This window comes from Ptychodera flava, chromosome 10 (genome assembly GCF_041260155.1).
Source record: "Ptychodera flava strain L36383 chromosome 10, AS_Pfla_20210202, whole genome shotgun sequence".
NCBI classification, from domain to species: Eukaryota; Metazoa; Hemichordata; class Enteropneusta; family Ptychoderidae; genus Ptychodera; species Ptychodera flava.
The window spans coordinates 23,351,629-23,367,346 of NC_091937.1; the positions used below are offsets into that span (position 1 = coordinate 23,351,629).

Below are 15,718 nucleotides of genomic sequence, written 5' to 3' on the forward strand. Positions count from 1 at the left end.
ACGCTTTTCGCAATCGGTGAGAATGTGTTCTTATTCTCACCGCTGTCGGTGAGAAAATTTTAATCTCCACTGGAGATTGGTGAGAAATGCACTCCTTAGCGAGAATCAAGTGTGAGAACAAATTCTCACCGGTCAGAATGGAAATTTTCACTAAGTACAGCGAGAATTGAAATTCACTGGCAAGAGTCATCAAGACTCACCGTTCATTGGCGACAATCATAAAGACTCCGAAAGGCGAGTCTTGATGATTCTCGCCAGTGAATTTCAATTCTCGCTGTACTTAGTTCCATTCTCACCGGTGAGAATTTGTTCTCACACTTGGTTCTCCCCAAGGAATGCATTTCTCACCAATCTCCAGTGGAGATTAAAATTTTGGGAGGAGACACAAGATTGGAGCCCCACAAGATTGGAGTAAGATTAAATGAGTTTCCTATGTAAGTATCTTCTTTGTAAGACTGTTAATTGGTCACCCACTTTGTGGCCAACTTCATGTATTTCACAGTTATGAGCATGTTAATCGTTGTAAGGAATTTTTGTGTGTGTGTGTGAAAGTTTATTGTCACCATTTTCATTCGTTTATTCATTCGTTCATTCATTCATTTTATTGCCTTATTTTGAAATCTTTGACAAGTTCATTGTTACAAAAACTAAAATAGGCAAAAGGCAAATATGGATCCAGAAAATAGCTTTATGCTTATTCATTTTTGTGGCCTACTTGATGTATTTTAACAATTACAACTTTATCACTTGTATAAGTAGGTTAGTTATTGCAAGGTCATACGTTTTGTGCTGTGTTGGTTTTTCATCAATTTGTGGCCTGCTAGATGTATTTCACAGTTACAGTTTTTCATTAAATGGTCACCCATTTGGTGGCCGATTTCAGCCTCAAAGACATAAATAAGTTCCTACCTGGCACACCACATCATTACCAGTAATATGGGGCCTTCCTACAGAGTTTTCATTAAGTTAACTTCCCTTTTAAGAAAACCAGAAGGTCCACTTTATTTTTTGTCACGTTTTCAAACATTTTTGAATATTATTTGGGACTTTTATTTGAATAATGATAACGCTTCAATCACAACACATCGCAACCTGTTTTATGTACATACATACATACATACATACATACATACATACATACATACATACATACATACATACATACATACATACATACATACATACATACATACATACATACATACATACATACATACATACACACACACACACACACATACATACATACATACATACATACATACATACATACATACATACACCTGAGATAAGATCACTCTGCTTAATATCATCGAGATACTAACTCGACTTTTTATTCACATTAAACAACAAAATAAAAGAATCTTTTTAACAATTCATTTAATTGGTCTATGCAACTAAACAATTCAGCTGGCCTTCTCAGCTGTACATCATGCGAATTTTCATGAAAGGAAAAGTAGAATGGTTAAAAAGAATACTACAAAGAAATACTCAACCACCGTCCAGATGATGCCCTAAGCAACCCACGCGTGAACTCGCAACGGTTTCGCATTCAACACTTTGCAAAAAGCTCCAAAACGTGTAGAGTACTCAGTATTAGGAATTCACAAGCGCTATCCTGGTGGGGTCGGTAAGACAAGAGGATTACCGCCTCCAGTACGGCAGAGGAGTAAATGGGAGGAGACGGAAATGAAGGTAAAGACTCTACTATCGGACAAAATGAACATAACAGAGAACATCGCATTTGAAAGAGTTCATAGAATGAAATCTGGATCTGACAGTAACAGACCGATAGTCGCAATGTGTTCCACATTTAAATAAAGAGAAGATTATGTCCAAGAAGAAAGAGCTCCGCGGTACGAACATTTTCGTTGATGAGCATTTTTCAAGTGAGACGAGTTTCATCAGGAAGAAACTTTTCGGTAAGCGCAAAGAACTCATTAATAAAAACATAAAGGCCTTTGTAAATTACAAGACACTCGTGGCTTATGAAAATGGTGTCAAGGTTCTTTACAGTTATGATGAAAAGACAGACACTGTAATTAGAAATGATCGTCCGAGATAGGGCGGTGGCCAAGGTCCACTAGGACATTTTGTTCGAAAGAGTATCCGTTTTCTTTCATGGAATGTACAAGGTTTATCTCGTAAAATCTCTGATTACTCAGTTATTGAATATTTCAATCAATTTGATATTGTCTGTACTGTTGAAACCTGGTTACACAGCGAATTACTTTCAGATATATTTTTACAGGGATACAAATCATACCATTCCTTGCAGAGCAAAAACATCCCGTACTGGCAGATGCCAGGTGGTGTTTCTGTGTTTGTTAAAAATTGGTGTTTAACAGGTATTTCCAGACTGGGTTCGACGCTACCAGATTCAGTTTTTCTAATGCTAGATGGTAGCAAGTTTTGTTTCTCAAAAAATGTTATTTTAGGTTGTCTTTATATCCCTCCAGAAGGTTCAAAGAGCTACAGGTTTGAAAAGAATGGGATTGATATGCTAGAAAATCAGATTTCAGACTTAAAAGTTAATTACCCTGATAGTCATATGCTACTTATGGGCGATTTCAATGCGAGAACAGCACACGATTATGATTATATTATAAATGATTCCATAAACCATGTACCTATGACATTTGATGACTATGAGGTTGATGACTTTCATATAGAGCGTAAATCAAAAGATTCTGTAAGTAATGCCTTTGGTAGAAGACTGTTGGAATTGTGCCGTGATTACTCCATTCATTTTTTGAATGGAAGATGTGGAAATGATCTCGTAGGTAACTTTACCTGTATTGCTAACAGGGGGACTAGTGTAGTGGACTATATGATTGCATCCAGTGATTTGTTTAAACACGTTTCGGATTTTAATGTTGAAGATAGGAGTGATTCCGACCATTTCCTTTGTCTTCTACCATAGATATTGAAATGTCATGTTACCCAGAAAATATACAGACAGCATGCGCACAAGGCTTTGATTTCACGATTATACATATTATAAATGGGATAAAGAGAAACAAGGTGAATTTAATGAAAAGATTATATCAACGGAGGGTCAAACATATATCAGCCACATTATTGATTCAGATATAGCTAATGTAAATGATCTAGCTGCAAAATTGTATGATGTATTAACTTGGGCTGCATCAGATTACTGTACGATTACTGTAAAGAAAAGTGGTGATGATAGAGTGTTGCAACCAAAATGGTTTGATAAAGAATGTGAAATGGCAAAAACGAAAATGTATAAAGCGCTTCGACAATTTAGAGGATGTAACGACCAAGATAGTTTGAAAAATTATAAGGAGTGTAAGGCAACTTTTAAATCTGTGTGTAGAATCAACAAAGGGAATTTTTATACTTCTTTTACTAGCAATGATCAAAACATCTGGAAACAAGTTAAACGGTTTAAGGGGGGCTGTAAACCCGTATCTAATATCTCAGCTGCTGACTGGTTGAATCACTTCGAAATGCTGCACAACCCTACATTCGATAGAAATGTTTTTGATAGAACAGTGGAAGATTTTCTAGAAACCCTTGAATCCTCCCAGGGAGAACAAGATTTCAACCAAGAGGACATCCTCAATCATCCTATTAGTAAAGATGAGATTATGTATGCTTTGACTATGTTAAAAACTGGTAAATCCCCTGGTCCTGATGGCATACCAAATGAATTCTTCATAGATGCAAAAAATAGTCTCATTCCAGTTTTACACTTTTTGTTTAATGCCATTTTCGATGCTGGTGTATTCCCGAAAGAATGGAGTAAGGGGATTATCGTCCCGCTACATAAGAAAGGTAGTTTTCATGACCCAAATAATTTCAGGGGCATAACTCTTCTGGATTCGATTGGTAAAATTTTCACTTTTGTTTTGAATCAGAGGTTGACCAAATGGGCTGAGATGATTGGCTGCATTACAGAGTGTCAGACTGGTTTCAGACGTGGTTACAGCACTATTGATAATATTTTTCACGTTACATGTCATGATCCAAAAAACCTTTGTAGACCAAGGGGGCGCTTTTATTGTGTATTTGTGGATTTTAGCAAGGCTTTTGACTCTGTAAACCACAATCTGTTGCTATATAGACTATGCTCCGAGGGTGTCGGGGTAAAATGTTCAACATTTTAAATTCGATGTATCATGGGCTCAAATCCTGTGTAAAATCTCAACAAGGGAGAACAGACTACTTTCATTGTTCTGTTGGCGTGCGACAGGGATGTATGTTAAGTCCCTTTTTGTTTTCACTTTTCATAAATGAATTAAATACCATGCTAGAAAATGCGGGTCATGGGGTTATACAACTGACACAAGATTTGTATGATTTGTTTTCATTACTGTATGCTGACGATGTAACAATATTTAGTGATACCCCAGTTGGATTACAAAGATTACTACGAGTTTTAGAGTCCTTTTGCACTAAGTGGAAAATGAATGTGAACCTAAACAAGTCACAAGTCATTGTTTTTAGGCGAGAGGGCGTTCTAAAAAAGAGCAAAAAATGGTATTTTAATGGACAACAAATGAAAACTGTAACTTATTAAAAATTCCTTGGTCTAATGATTTCAAGTCGAAATGTATGGAGTAAGGCTGTACTTACCTTAGCAGATCAAGCTAGAAAAGCTATGGGTTGTATTCTCCGTATGGTCAGAAATACTTGTCCTTTACCATTTTGTGAATACTTTAAGCTATTTGATTCGATGGTTTTACCAGTATTGACATATGGGACTGAAATCTGGGGGTATCGTATGTATAGTGTTACCGAACGAGTACATCTCAATTATTGTAAAATTTTCATGGAGTGAAAGCCTCTTCCCCGGATGCTTTTGTTTTAGGGGACTGCGGTAGATTTCCAATTTTCATCTATAGTTATAAAAAGGTTTTATCATATTGGTATAAAATCTTAAACATGCCCCCGAACAGAGTGACTAAGCATGCTTATCATCTTGCTGTGACACTTGATGACAACAACAAAGATTCTTGGGCTACGCATGTTAAAATTTACTGTGTGAGCATGGTTTTGGAGAAGTCTGGTTTTGGCAAGGCCCAGGAAACTTCGACCTTTTCATCCAAGTTTTTACACAGAGAGCACTGGATATTTTTAAACAGAATTGGTATTCAGAAGTGTGTACTAAGGACAAACTTCGGATGTATCGTAATTTCAAGTTTTTATTTCAGACTGAAGATATTTAACATCAAATATGTTTCTTAGATTTAAAGAGCTCTCGCCTGTCTCAGAAGTTCCGGGCTTGATTTAGAAGTAGAGAAAGGTAGAGCACAGGGTACTTTTTTAGAAGATAGAACATGTAAAATTTGTGACTCGCAGGAAATAGAGGATGAATATCACTTTATCTGTATTTGCCCCTTATATCAGAATTTAAGATTCCAATATTTACCACGATGGTCTTATTCAGAGCCAACTCTTGAAAAGTTTTATTCACTAATGTCTTCCCATAACAGTTCAGTCATTTACAAGCTGGCATTGTTTGTATATAAAGCAGATAAACTGAGGAAAGAATTTTTCTAACTGCTATGTACTCTTTCTTTTGTTACTTATTTTCTGTATTTGCTCTGTAAAGCTGCTATTTGGGCCGGAGGCCTTTAAGAGCAATAAAGATTATTATGCATAACGTATGTGCGCCATGGTTGGAAATGTAGGTGGCATCCTTGCTCCTCAGTTTCTCGAATTGCAGAGAATATGGGCACCCCTAACATTGTTAATATTTGGCGTGCTCTCTGTCATCGCTGGAATTCTGATCCTACCGCTGCCGGAAACTCGGGGACAGAAACTTCCGGAAACAATGATGGAAGGAGAGAACTTTGGCAGGTATATCATAGCTATGGAATTTACTTACGTGCAGTTGTCCATACATATTCGCTGATTTCTGCTCGTTTTCTTGCTGCTAATCATTCTTTTAACGATGTTCTTAATGTTCCTTACCTTTGCAAAATTGAACACGTATATGATATTTAAATAAAATCTAAGTTTTACTGAAAAATTTAGCGATACTTCTCTTCGAATGCGCATCTGAGTTAGAGTGTATCTCGAGCGATGAATTCGATTCCCGAAGGTTCACAACACTTTGCTAATATAGTGTTATTGTTGATGCATTTTGAAGCATTCGCAAATGCAGCTTTAAACGTCTCCTTGTTGTGGCAGTCGCCAGTTATAAGCATTATTGGCTTTGTACATATAGACTAATGTTTCTTATGGTAGTGATAATTTGAAAGGCCTTGAAGGTGTAATTATCAATAGGAGCTGAGGCAATTTGTGATAAAGTAATCTGTAAAATTTTATCAGCTGTAACTTTGGGATCCTACTGTCTATTACTTATAGCTTCTTGTTCTACTTCAAACATCTTGGAAGATGAGGACATGAATTTAATATGCGTCATGTATATTGTTATCGCTGTTCATGGGTATTTGACCAGACTAGGATTTATTTGTCACCAATGCAATCGAAAGTCGTCCTCAACGTAATTTAATGACATAGTCGTTGCTTCACATTTCAATACGATTAAGAAAGACTGATAAAACATATTGACTGATTCAAGAAAAAATGAAAATATTATCAAAGGTGACAGCTAGACGCCCATAAAAGGATGTTTTCTATCGACAATACATAAAGTGAGAAAGTTCTCTGCACTTATGTTCGTACACTCAGTTTGTATTTCATCCGGGATATTCTTCCTTTTTGGCAAGGGAATATGTAGTTTCTGATCTTTTAAATCGCACACAGTGATTAAGAGATGAAATAAGGCAGTCATTTATTAGCTACATCACGCAAACTTCATCAAGTAACTGAGAGAATCAAGACGGGTGTAACATATTTTATTTCTGTAGAAAACGCAAACCAAGCGGTAATGGAGATGAACAAACCAAAGATGGAGATCAACAGGAGACATCTCCTTCAAATGTTAATCTTATCGTTGAGCAAGAAAAGGTTTTGGAGGGATTTGACAATGCCAAATGATGGCGTCTGATTTCTTCTTCTGGTGTGCTTTGTAATTATCTGCAAAATTTTGAATAGGACCCCTACGCGTACTAGAAAGCACAGTCACTTTGACGACTAGGTCGTTGTTGAAATGAACATATATAAGATGCAATCTTATGCTTTTTATTTTATATTTCAAGAATTTTATTGGTAGGAATAATAATAATAATAATAATAATAATAATAATAACAATAATAATAAAGTACATTTGTAATGCGCCTAATCTCTGAGAACAGAGCTCGAGGCGCAATAATGACAAAATACACAGTATCAGAGGAAACGTTGAATCACCGAGACTGAGGACTGAGCGAACGAAAACAGCAGACAGTGATTCAAAGATGAAATAAGGCAGTAACTCAGAGAATCAATAACTAAAGAATAATGAATGTCTGTGTCTGTGAATAGTGTGGAGATAGTAACAATTATATAAATTATATGAATTTTTACCAAATACCGTCTGAGTTCTCGCCTTGTAGCTATGAATATGTATTTCTAAATGGATAAAATAAGGGGAATAATAAAACAGAGGGTAATAGTGTAGCGGAGCACAGTATATAAGTAGTATGGCCAAGTCATTGCGAGATAGACACTGGTAGAATGCTAGAATACATTTGTGCAATATGCAATGTGGCTTAGTTCATTTGCAGACTTTTTTCAACACTGTCAAAGTCAACCTAGTAATCAGGACAAGCAACTATTCGCAGGGGGCTGAAGAGACATGGACTTTGCTCTCGTGGACCGACTCAAGGTGTGTCTTGTAGCGTGTTTGGGCCCCACAAGATTGGAGTAAGATTAAATGAGTTTTCAATGTAAGTATATTCTTTGTTAAACTGTTAATTGGTCACCTACTTTGTGGCCAACTTCATGTATTTCACAGTTATGAGCATGTTAATCATTGTAAGGAATTTTTTCTTTTGTGACAGTTTATTGTCACCATTTTCATTCATTTATTCATTCGTTCATTCATTCATTTTATTGCCTTATTTTGAAATCTTTGACAAGTTCATTGTTACAAAAACTAAAATAGGCAAAAGGCAAATATGGATCCAGAAAATAGCTTTATGCTTTATTCATTTTTATGGCCTACTTGATATATTTTAACAATTACAACTTTATCACTTGTATAAGTAGGTTAGTTATTGCAAGGTCATACGTTTTGTGCTGTGTTGGTTTTTCATCAATTTGTGGCCTGCTAGATGTATTTCACAGTTACAGTTTTTCATTAAATGGTCACCCATTTGGTGGCCTATTTCAGCCTCAAAGACATAAATAAGTTCCTCATTTTCACCAGTGTTGTACTGAGCTACCTGGCACACCACATCATTACCAGTAATATGGGGCCTTCCTACAGAGTTTTCATTAAGTTAACTTCCCTTTTAAGAAAACCAGAAGGTCCACTTTATTTTTTGTCACGTTTTCAAACATTTTTGAATATTATTTGGGACTTTTATTTGAATAATGATAACGCTTCAATCACAACACATCGCAACCTGTTTTATGTACATACATACATACATACATACATACATACATACATACATACATACATACATACATACATACATACATACATACATACATACATACATACATACATACATACATACATACATACATACATACATACACACAACACACACATACATAAATACATACATACATGCATACATACATACAACACCTGAGATAAGATCACTCTGCTTAATATCATCGAGATACTAACTCGACTTTTTATTCACATTAAACAACAAAATAAAAGAATCTTTTTAACAATTCATTTAATTGGTCTATGCAACTAAACAATTCAGCTGGCCTTCTCAGCTGTACATCATGCGAATTTTCACGAAAGGAAAAGTAGAATGGTAACCGTTGAAAAGAATACTACAAAGAAATACTCAACCACCGTCCAGATGATGCCCTAAGCAACCCACGCGTGAACTCGCAACGGTTTCGCATTCAACACTTTGCAAAAAGCTGCAAAACGTGTCGAGTACTCAGTATTAGGAATTCACAAGCGCTATCCTGGTGGGTTCGGTAAGACAAGAGGATTACCGCCTCCAGTACAGCATGGAGGAAATGTAGCTACATTCTCATGTGCAATATTGAGAAAGTGGTACACAACAAACTGAAGTACGTACCGCTATTACCGACCTCTTTAGCAGGTATGGCGTCAACAGTTTCACTGAATTGAAGCGTCTGTAAGCTGAAAAAAAAAAACGCTTCCGCTTCAAAGGCCGTTTTCTTAAATGGTCGAACATTCCTGAAGTACATCTGGCAGAAACTCACAATGATAAAAGTACACTTTGCCGACGTATCGCCGTCAAACTATCAAACTGTAAACAGCTTCTTCAGTAATGCGTTCAAATTTTCACTTAGTCTTGAGTGTAAGAGTTCAACCGTGTACTCTACGCTGTGTGTACGTGACAACGCATTGTGACCATACTGAACAACACAGAGAGTATAGGACAGAGCCTAGTTGACCATGCGTGGACCATAGACCCTCGAAAAAACTCGATGATCTATGCACGGACGCACGCGCCTCGGACACAGATCATAGTCGGACTTTCAAATTTCTGCAATGCATTTCTGATCTACCAGTTGTGAGGGCTCATTTTTAAGCTCTTGTAGAAAGAAAAACTTTCACTTTCTTAGTTTTTCGAAAATCCAAAATTTAATTTTTCCCCATAGAGTTAACACAGGGGTGGCGGCCATTTTGAATTTCAAAGCCGCAAAAGTTGGGTAATTTGTTTCGCTTGTTTCAAACTTTGTACGGTGACCCTCGATTTTTATTGTTAATTTGGTAAGAGAATGGATGAAATTTAATTCAGGAAAGTTTGAGCTAAAGGTAGTTTCGAGGCGCAAACTACCTTAACAGACTAATCGTATGTCCGTGTTGATGTGAACATGTGGTTTATAATGACATCGAGTTGCACAAAACTCGGCTGTAAACTGCGTAAAATAATAATATAATTGCAAAATTTTGTCAGTTTCGTGACAAAACATATGAATAACAGGTTATAATTCATCACGAAGATTCTAACTTATACCAAAGTTGTCCTAGCTGCCTAAAGTGTCCACCGAATCATGATTGTAATCTTTGACGCAAGAGGGACCATTCATGGCCAGTCCTGGGGTTGCATCGAAAACTTAGATACTGTATCTGTTGACTGAGATTTTACAACACTGAACAGAATAGTGTCAGTTCCTCACAGACTACACTCTTACTCTATTGGCTTTGAGAGAGTCTTCAATTTGGGGTGAGTCTGCATAAGTTATTTCTCGTCCGATATCAGACAAAGTCGTTTATTTCATTTGAAATAAATCGAACTTTCAGGTTAGAAGTGAATATTTATGGTCAAGTAAGTGTCTCTTCAGTTTAACTTTATTGAGATATCATTGGTTCACCATCGCTTCATCAATTGATGGTGTTAAACAGTGATTCCGGTGGCTTGCAGCACGCGTAAGGCACGTTTTCCTCCTTTTTCATACCTTCATAAATAGAAAAAACCAAAGCTGTGAAGAACTTTCTTTTTCATCGTCTTACATCAGTAGAATTATAAATTCAGTTCCATGATAATGCTGATGTTCTGTACACATTGAAAGCTAGGGCTGCTAACAAAAATCTCGCTCGGCCAGTCAAATGTTTCATGATTTTCTTTCAAATAAGATACCATTAGCACAGAAAGACTGGTTATTAAGACATAGCGGACAAATAAGAAGGGGAAAGTATGTCCTAAAGTATATTCAACCGAACATGTATGAGATGAATATTTTATGACTGTTGCACAGGGGCCTGCGCTTGAGACCAAGACTATATGTAAAGCCTCGATCAATGTTTTATGTAGTAAGATAGTTTCAAGAGTTGGGCATTTAGAAACACAGTAGTAAACATGTTCATAGAGTTTACATTGAAATCCTTTGTATACGAAAGTATTATGACGGAAAGTCAAAATATATGAACTTAGAAATATTGTGGTCTTATAGACACTTCATACAAATGGTCTCAACAAACTGTAAAATTTTTAAAGGGGAAGTTCACCAAAGCACATAGCTGATAGCTTTCGGGTCACTTGTTTCGAAAAAGCCGTTTTGGCCACTTATAACTCACAGGATTCTTTACAAAAACTGATAAAAATAGTGGCGGAAGTTGCATTTTAGGGCTTCATCAACTCACTGTATTTGGAATCATGGGAAAAATCGCCAAGCTGGGTGAATTCGTCACGTGACATGTCAGGGACCATCTTCCGATGCGTATGGCATTGTCATTCATGTTCACACCAGGCTTTGCGTATTTTCATAACTATTGTTTAAGTTATGCAAATACGCACAACCTTGCGTGAACTTTATGCTAAAACACAAGCAAAACACAAAACTACTCTAAAGGAGGTAGTTTTTCATCAGCTTTATTTCTGAGAAAATTGACAAACTGTGCACAACTTTCAAAGTAGAACAAAGGATTGACAGTCGTTGGCGACAATCACTGATGTGAAAACAAGGGATGCTGCTTTAAGTGTCAAAATATTTCATCTGGTGAGCGACAGTTGACTCTCCGTTCACATCGTTCAACTTAATGGACAAAACTTCTCTAGTTCCCTCGCTATTTGTGTATCTTAACTTTGGATTTGGGTCTTCAATAACTGAAACGATTACTTCTGCTGTTTGTTCGACAGCCTGTATGTTATCAACAAAAACTGTTTGCCATTGTTTCGAAGCAATAGCCCTCTGCATCAACTTTAGCGATTCTTCGTCAACAAGATCTTCATTTTTCTCCAAGTTGCTACCCTTACTTTCAGCCATTGGAGTTTTTATTAGACCTAAGGGGAGAGTGCTGATGCTGAAAGAGACAAGAAAACTACTGTTGTCCTACAGGGTTAAACCTACAGAAATCATGTAATACCAGTATTTCTCATTTGCAATACATTTCAACATAAAATAATTTACGTTGATCGGGAACCGACAGACAGATCAATATGCGGGTAATTAGATAGAGAGATAGTAAAAGATAGATAGATAGATACATACATACATACATACATACATACATACATACATACATACATACATACATACATACATACATACATACATACATACGCAAAACAGAGACAGACAGACACACAGACAGGCACACAGACACACACACGGACAGACGCACAGACTGATCGAAAACGACTAAAGAAGATACTCACTGTACATCAAATTGCTTCAAAACTGCAACTAGGGATTCTGACAAACCTTCCAGAGCAAATTTTGATGCGCAATAACTATCAGTGAACGGAAAAGCTATTTTATAAAGAGCAGACAAGATCATTCGTTAGGTGGGAGTCATGTTTCACATTATCTCAGCCTTCAAATAAACCTATAGATTTATTCCATTGTGCTGGTACGATTTCATAACACAGTTAAATAGGGCACAGTATGTTTTACCACGTATCCCAGAGGGGACAGGTATAAATAGTTTACTCTTTGGTTAATTGTAACGTAACCGACGATGATTGAATGAAGTAAAGTAAAGTAAAGTAAAGTAAGCCTTTATTGAAATCGTATCCCAGGTGGGATCTTGATCATAAAGTACAATAAAGGTTTTACAAAATCAACAGCGAAAGAGTATGAAAGTAATATAGTCGTGCTTACCAATCACGCCACCTACGCTTGTGATGTTTACAATTCTACCACTTCTCCTCTTTTTCATATCCGGCACAACCTTGTGAATGGTCCTCAGAGCTCCAAAGAAGTTTGTCTCCATTATCTGACGATGAACGTCAAGTGATACGCCCTCTAGAGGGTAGCTGAAAGATATTCCTGCGTTGTTCACTGAGATACAGATAACACATAACATCAACAAGGTTTATTTGAGCACAGCGAAGTTTCTGAGGCCTATATCAATGAAGCCATCTAGGGTACCTGCCGATTGCAAAGAAATTTTTGTTTAGGTTTTAATATGCTGAACCAGTGAATCATGGGTAATGAAGCAACTGAACGAACGTTACTCTGTGAGAATATTTAAAATGAAAGTGACAGCGCCAGAAACTTCTCGCTTGAAATAATTAATTACTAGACTTTAATTATGCCATGGGACTGTCGCATGCATGTGACGGGAATATTTCAGTTTTTGTTTCACTGATTATCTGTCGTAGGTGCTGCTTCACAAGCTGTACTACGCAAATTCAAACACATTATTTAAGACATCTCCAAAGTGTAGAGTTTATCAGCAATATTGTACAAGCTGCAAACGTCCGCACTACTCAGGTCGCGTAGCGAAGGCCCCGATTGTCAGAAATTTATTAACACAGCTGAATTTGCGTACGCGTGAGGTCAAGGTCTAAACTGAAGAGAGGATCCGTTCCCTATTTCTGCCGCTGGCTGCGCTGCGATGTGTGCCCCTGTGTCACAAGGAATTCAGTTATGTGGATGTTTAATGTGGTTGTTTTTGTTGCGTTTTTAATGTTGTCATCCGGTTATTAATTAAAGAACACATTACAATTATTTTCTTTTTGTTGATTCAATTCTACTGTAAAACTTTTAAATAATCGAAAAAGAAATAATTATGATAGAGCTGCTAAGGCTTTGAGGTACCAAGAAGATAGCGTACAGCAACATTGTCTATTAGCGTATTTAGACAAACTTTTGGTTTTAAGTTTCGTGGTACAGAAATGTGCAGAGTGGTACCTCATGAATGTCACCGTCACTCAAGAAATGGACGCCGCCTGATGTCAGAGGTCAAATCTGCCCCGGGACAATGCGGCCTCTTGCCAACAGACATGTAACGTAACTTCGTCAACAGACATTGTTACCAAGCCTTAGGACATTTGCTGTTTTGGTGTCCACTTTCCAACCATCATCAATCTCAATTATGCTAATAAATTCACCCCTTTCCACAAGTTCTGATACTACATGAGGTGACATAAAGTCTCTCCCTACATGAACTGTTATTAGAAAACTATAGCAGAATTTGTTTCGAAGCCACCGGTATTCCCTTGAAGCGAACAACCATACAAATCTATAGTCAAGGAAATACCTTCATGAAAAAGATATCCTTATGGCTATGACGAGGGGTCGCATTTTCAATCCGTTATAACATTGGATGTCAAGATCGACAAGCAACTCTGAGGGAAACTCTTGTCCACTGCAAATTTTGAGAAAAGGTCAAAGTCATAAAAGGAGAGGGTCCCTGTCAGAAACTCGTAATTAATGTATAAAGATTACGAATGTTGGTGTTTCAAATTTCTGACTGGTCATTCTGTAACGTGAGCCATGTCCGACTAGAATGCATCAAGCACGCATGACCCGAGTTGACTTTTGAGCCCAATCGTTTACATTTCACCAGTGCGCGACAACAATACAGTTAGTGGCATACCTAAAACGTCGACTCGACCTTCCTCATCGTACAGTTCACTGAAGAAAGCTTCGACCGATTCGTCTCTAGTGACATCCAGCTCGCGTATAAACAAAGTTTTCCCGAGCGCGTCACCGACTGTCTTTACCAGTTGTTCTTTTCGGGACGTGTCTCTCATTGTTGCGTAAACCTTGTACTTTTTGGAGTCGTCTTTGGCCAGCCTGGCTGCAGTAGCAAGCCCGATACCGGAGGAGCACCCTGTTATAACAACCACACGGACCGCCATTGCTTGCAAAGTGACTGTGACCTAAATTTGGTTCCAAAGTCGAAAAGTGTCGGGGCACCATACAGCTGACAAGCCTCGCAAAGAACATATCTTAAGTTTACGAATTGATTTCGATTTCATTAGAGGCATGGGCCATCAGTGGTTTCGTTCGAATTCTTCTTCCTCTTCTTCTTCTTTAATTCTTCTTCCGTAAATTTATTGTCGCTCCTAATCTCTGAAACTACTGCTCGTTTCATTTCGAAACTTCACGCCGTGTTCAAGGGCGGGGAGTAAAAGTGCATGCTAAACTTGGCCTTAAATTGATCACATGACCTTGCTGCCATATTGAAATTAAAAAATCCACAAAATGGCATATTCTCAAAATTACTTCAAATTTATTTTGTAGAATGTTTCCAATCAAATTGCCAGCAGTCACGTAACCTTGGCCGCCTCATAAAATTTTTGAAAAAGTTCAGTGAAATATATAAAAATCTTTCCAGAACCAGTAGGCTATCATCATCAGCGGGAGTCAGAACCAACAGACTAAATGGACAAGTATGACGCTAAAATGTCTCGCCGAATTTTTTGATGATCTTCAATGACTTATGACCTACTTCCACGTGATTAAGTAACTACAATGGCTAGTGGTTTGTTTTTGTAGGGTATTGATCAGTATTGGACCAAAATTTTTTCTCTTAAATTTTGGAGGACCTCGATGGCCTTTAAGCTACTTTCTTGTATCTCAATAACTACAAGTTAGAATTTTATTTTCTTTTGTATGTTTACCATTATGCAACGAAAGCGTTATTCGATATGTTGGTGTGACCTCAGATGACATTTGACCTACTTCATATATCCCAGCAACTATGAGACAAAATGTTTTCTCCCAGATGTGGGATGACCTTTGACCTATTTTTTGTGTATTTCAGCATATATTAGGGCTACATTTCTGTTTTAATGGATGGTGAGATAGTTCTTTTTTCAGTTTCATTTTTGTTCGCTGAGACTTATCAAATACAGTAAATTTAGATAATTTTTTTTGAAAAAAATGTCTCGGATCGCCAGGTTTCTTTTGGGTAGGTCGGGGTACCGAAAAACAAATTCTTTTATTTTGCCTTAT

General features: G+C 37.2%; 1 protein-coding gene across 1 annotated transcript; it reads right to left on the bottom strand.

The window, feature by feature from the left end:
- Positions 1-11,376: 11,376 nt before the first annotated feature.
- Positions 11,377-14,628, bottom strand: LOC139141453 (estradiol 17-beta-dehydrogenase 1-like). The gene is made up of 4 exons (XM_070711065.1): positions 14,355-14,628; positions 12,632-12,811; positions 12,187-12,280; positions 11,377-11,831 (listed from the first exon to the last, which is right to left on the bottom strand). The coding sequence occupies exons 1-4, from the start codon at positions 14,617-14,619 to the stop codon at positions 11,504-11,506; spliced, it is 867 nt and encodes a 288-aa protein (XP_070567166.1). The 5' UTR covers positions 14,620-14,628; the 3' UTR covers positions 11,377-11,503.
- Positions 14,629-15,718: the final 1,090 nt, after the last annotated feature.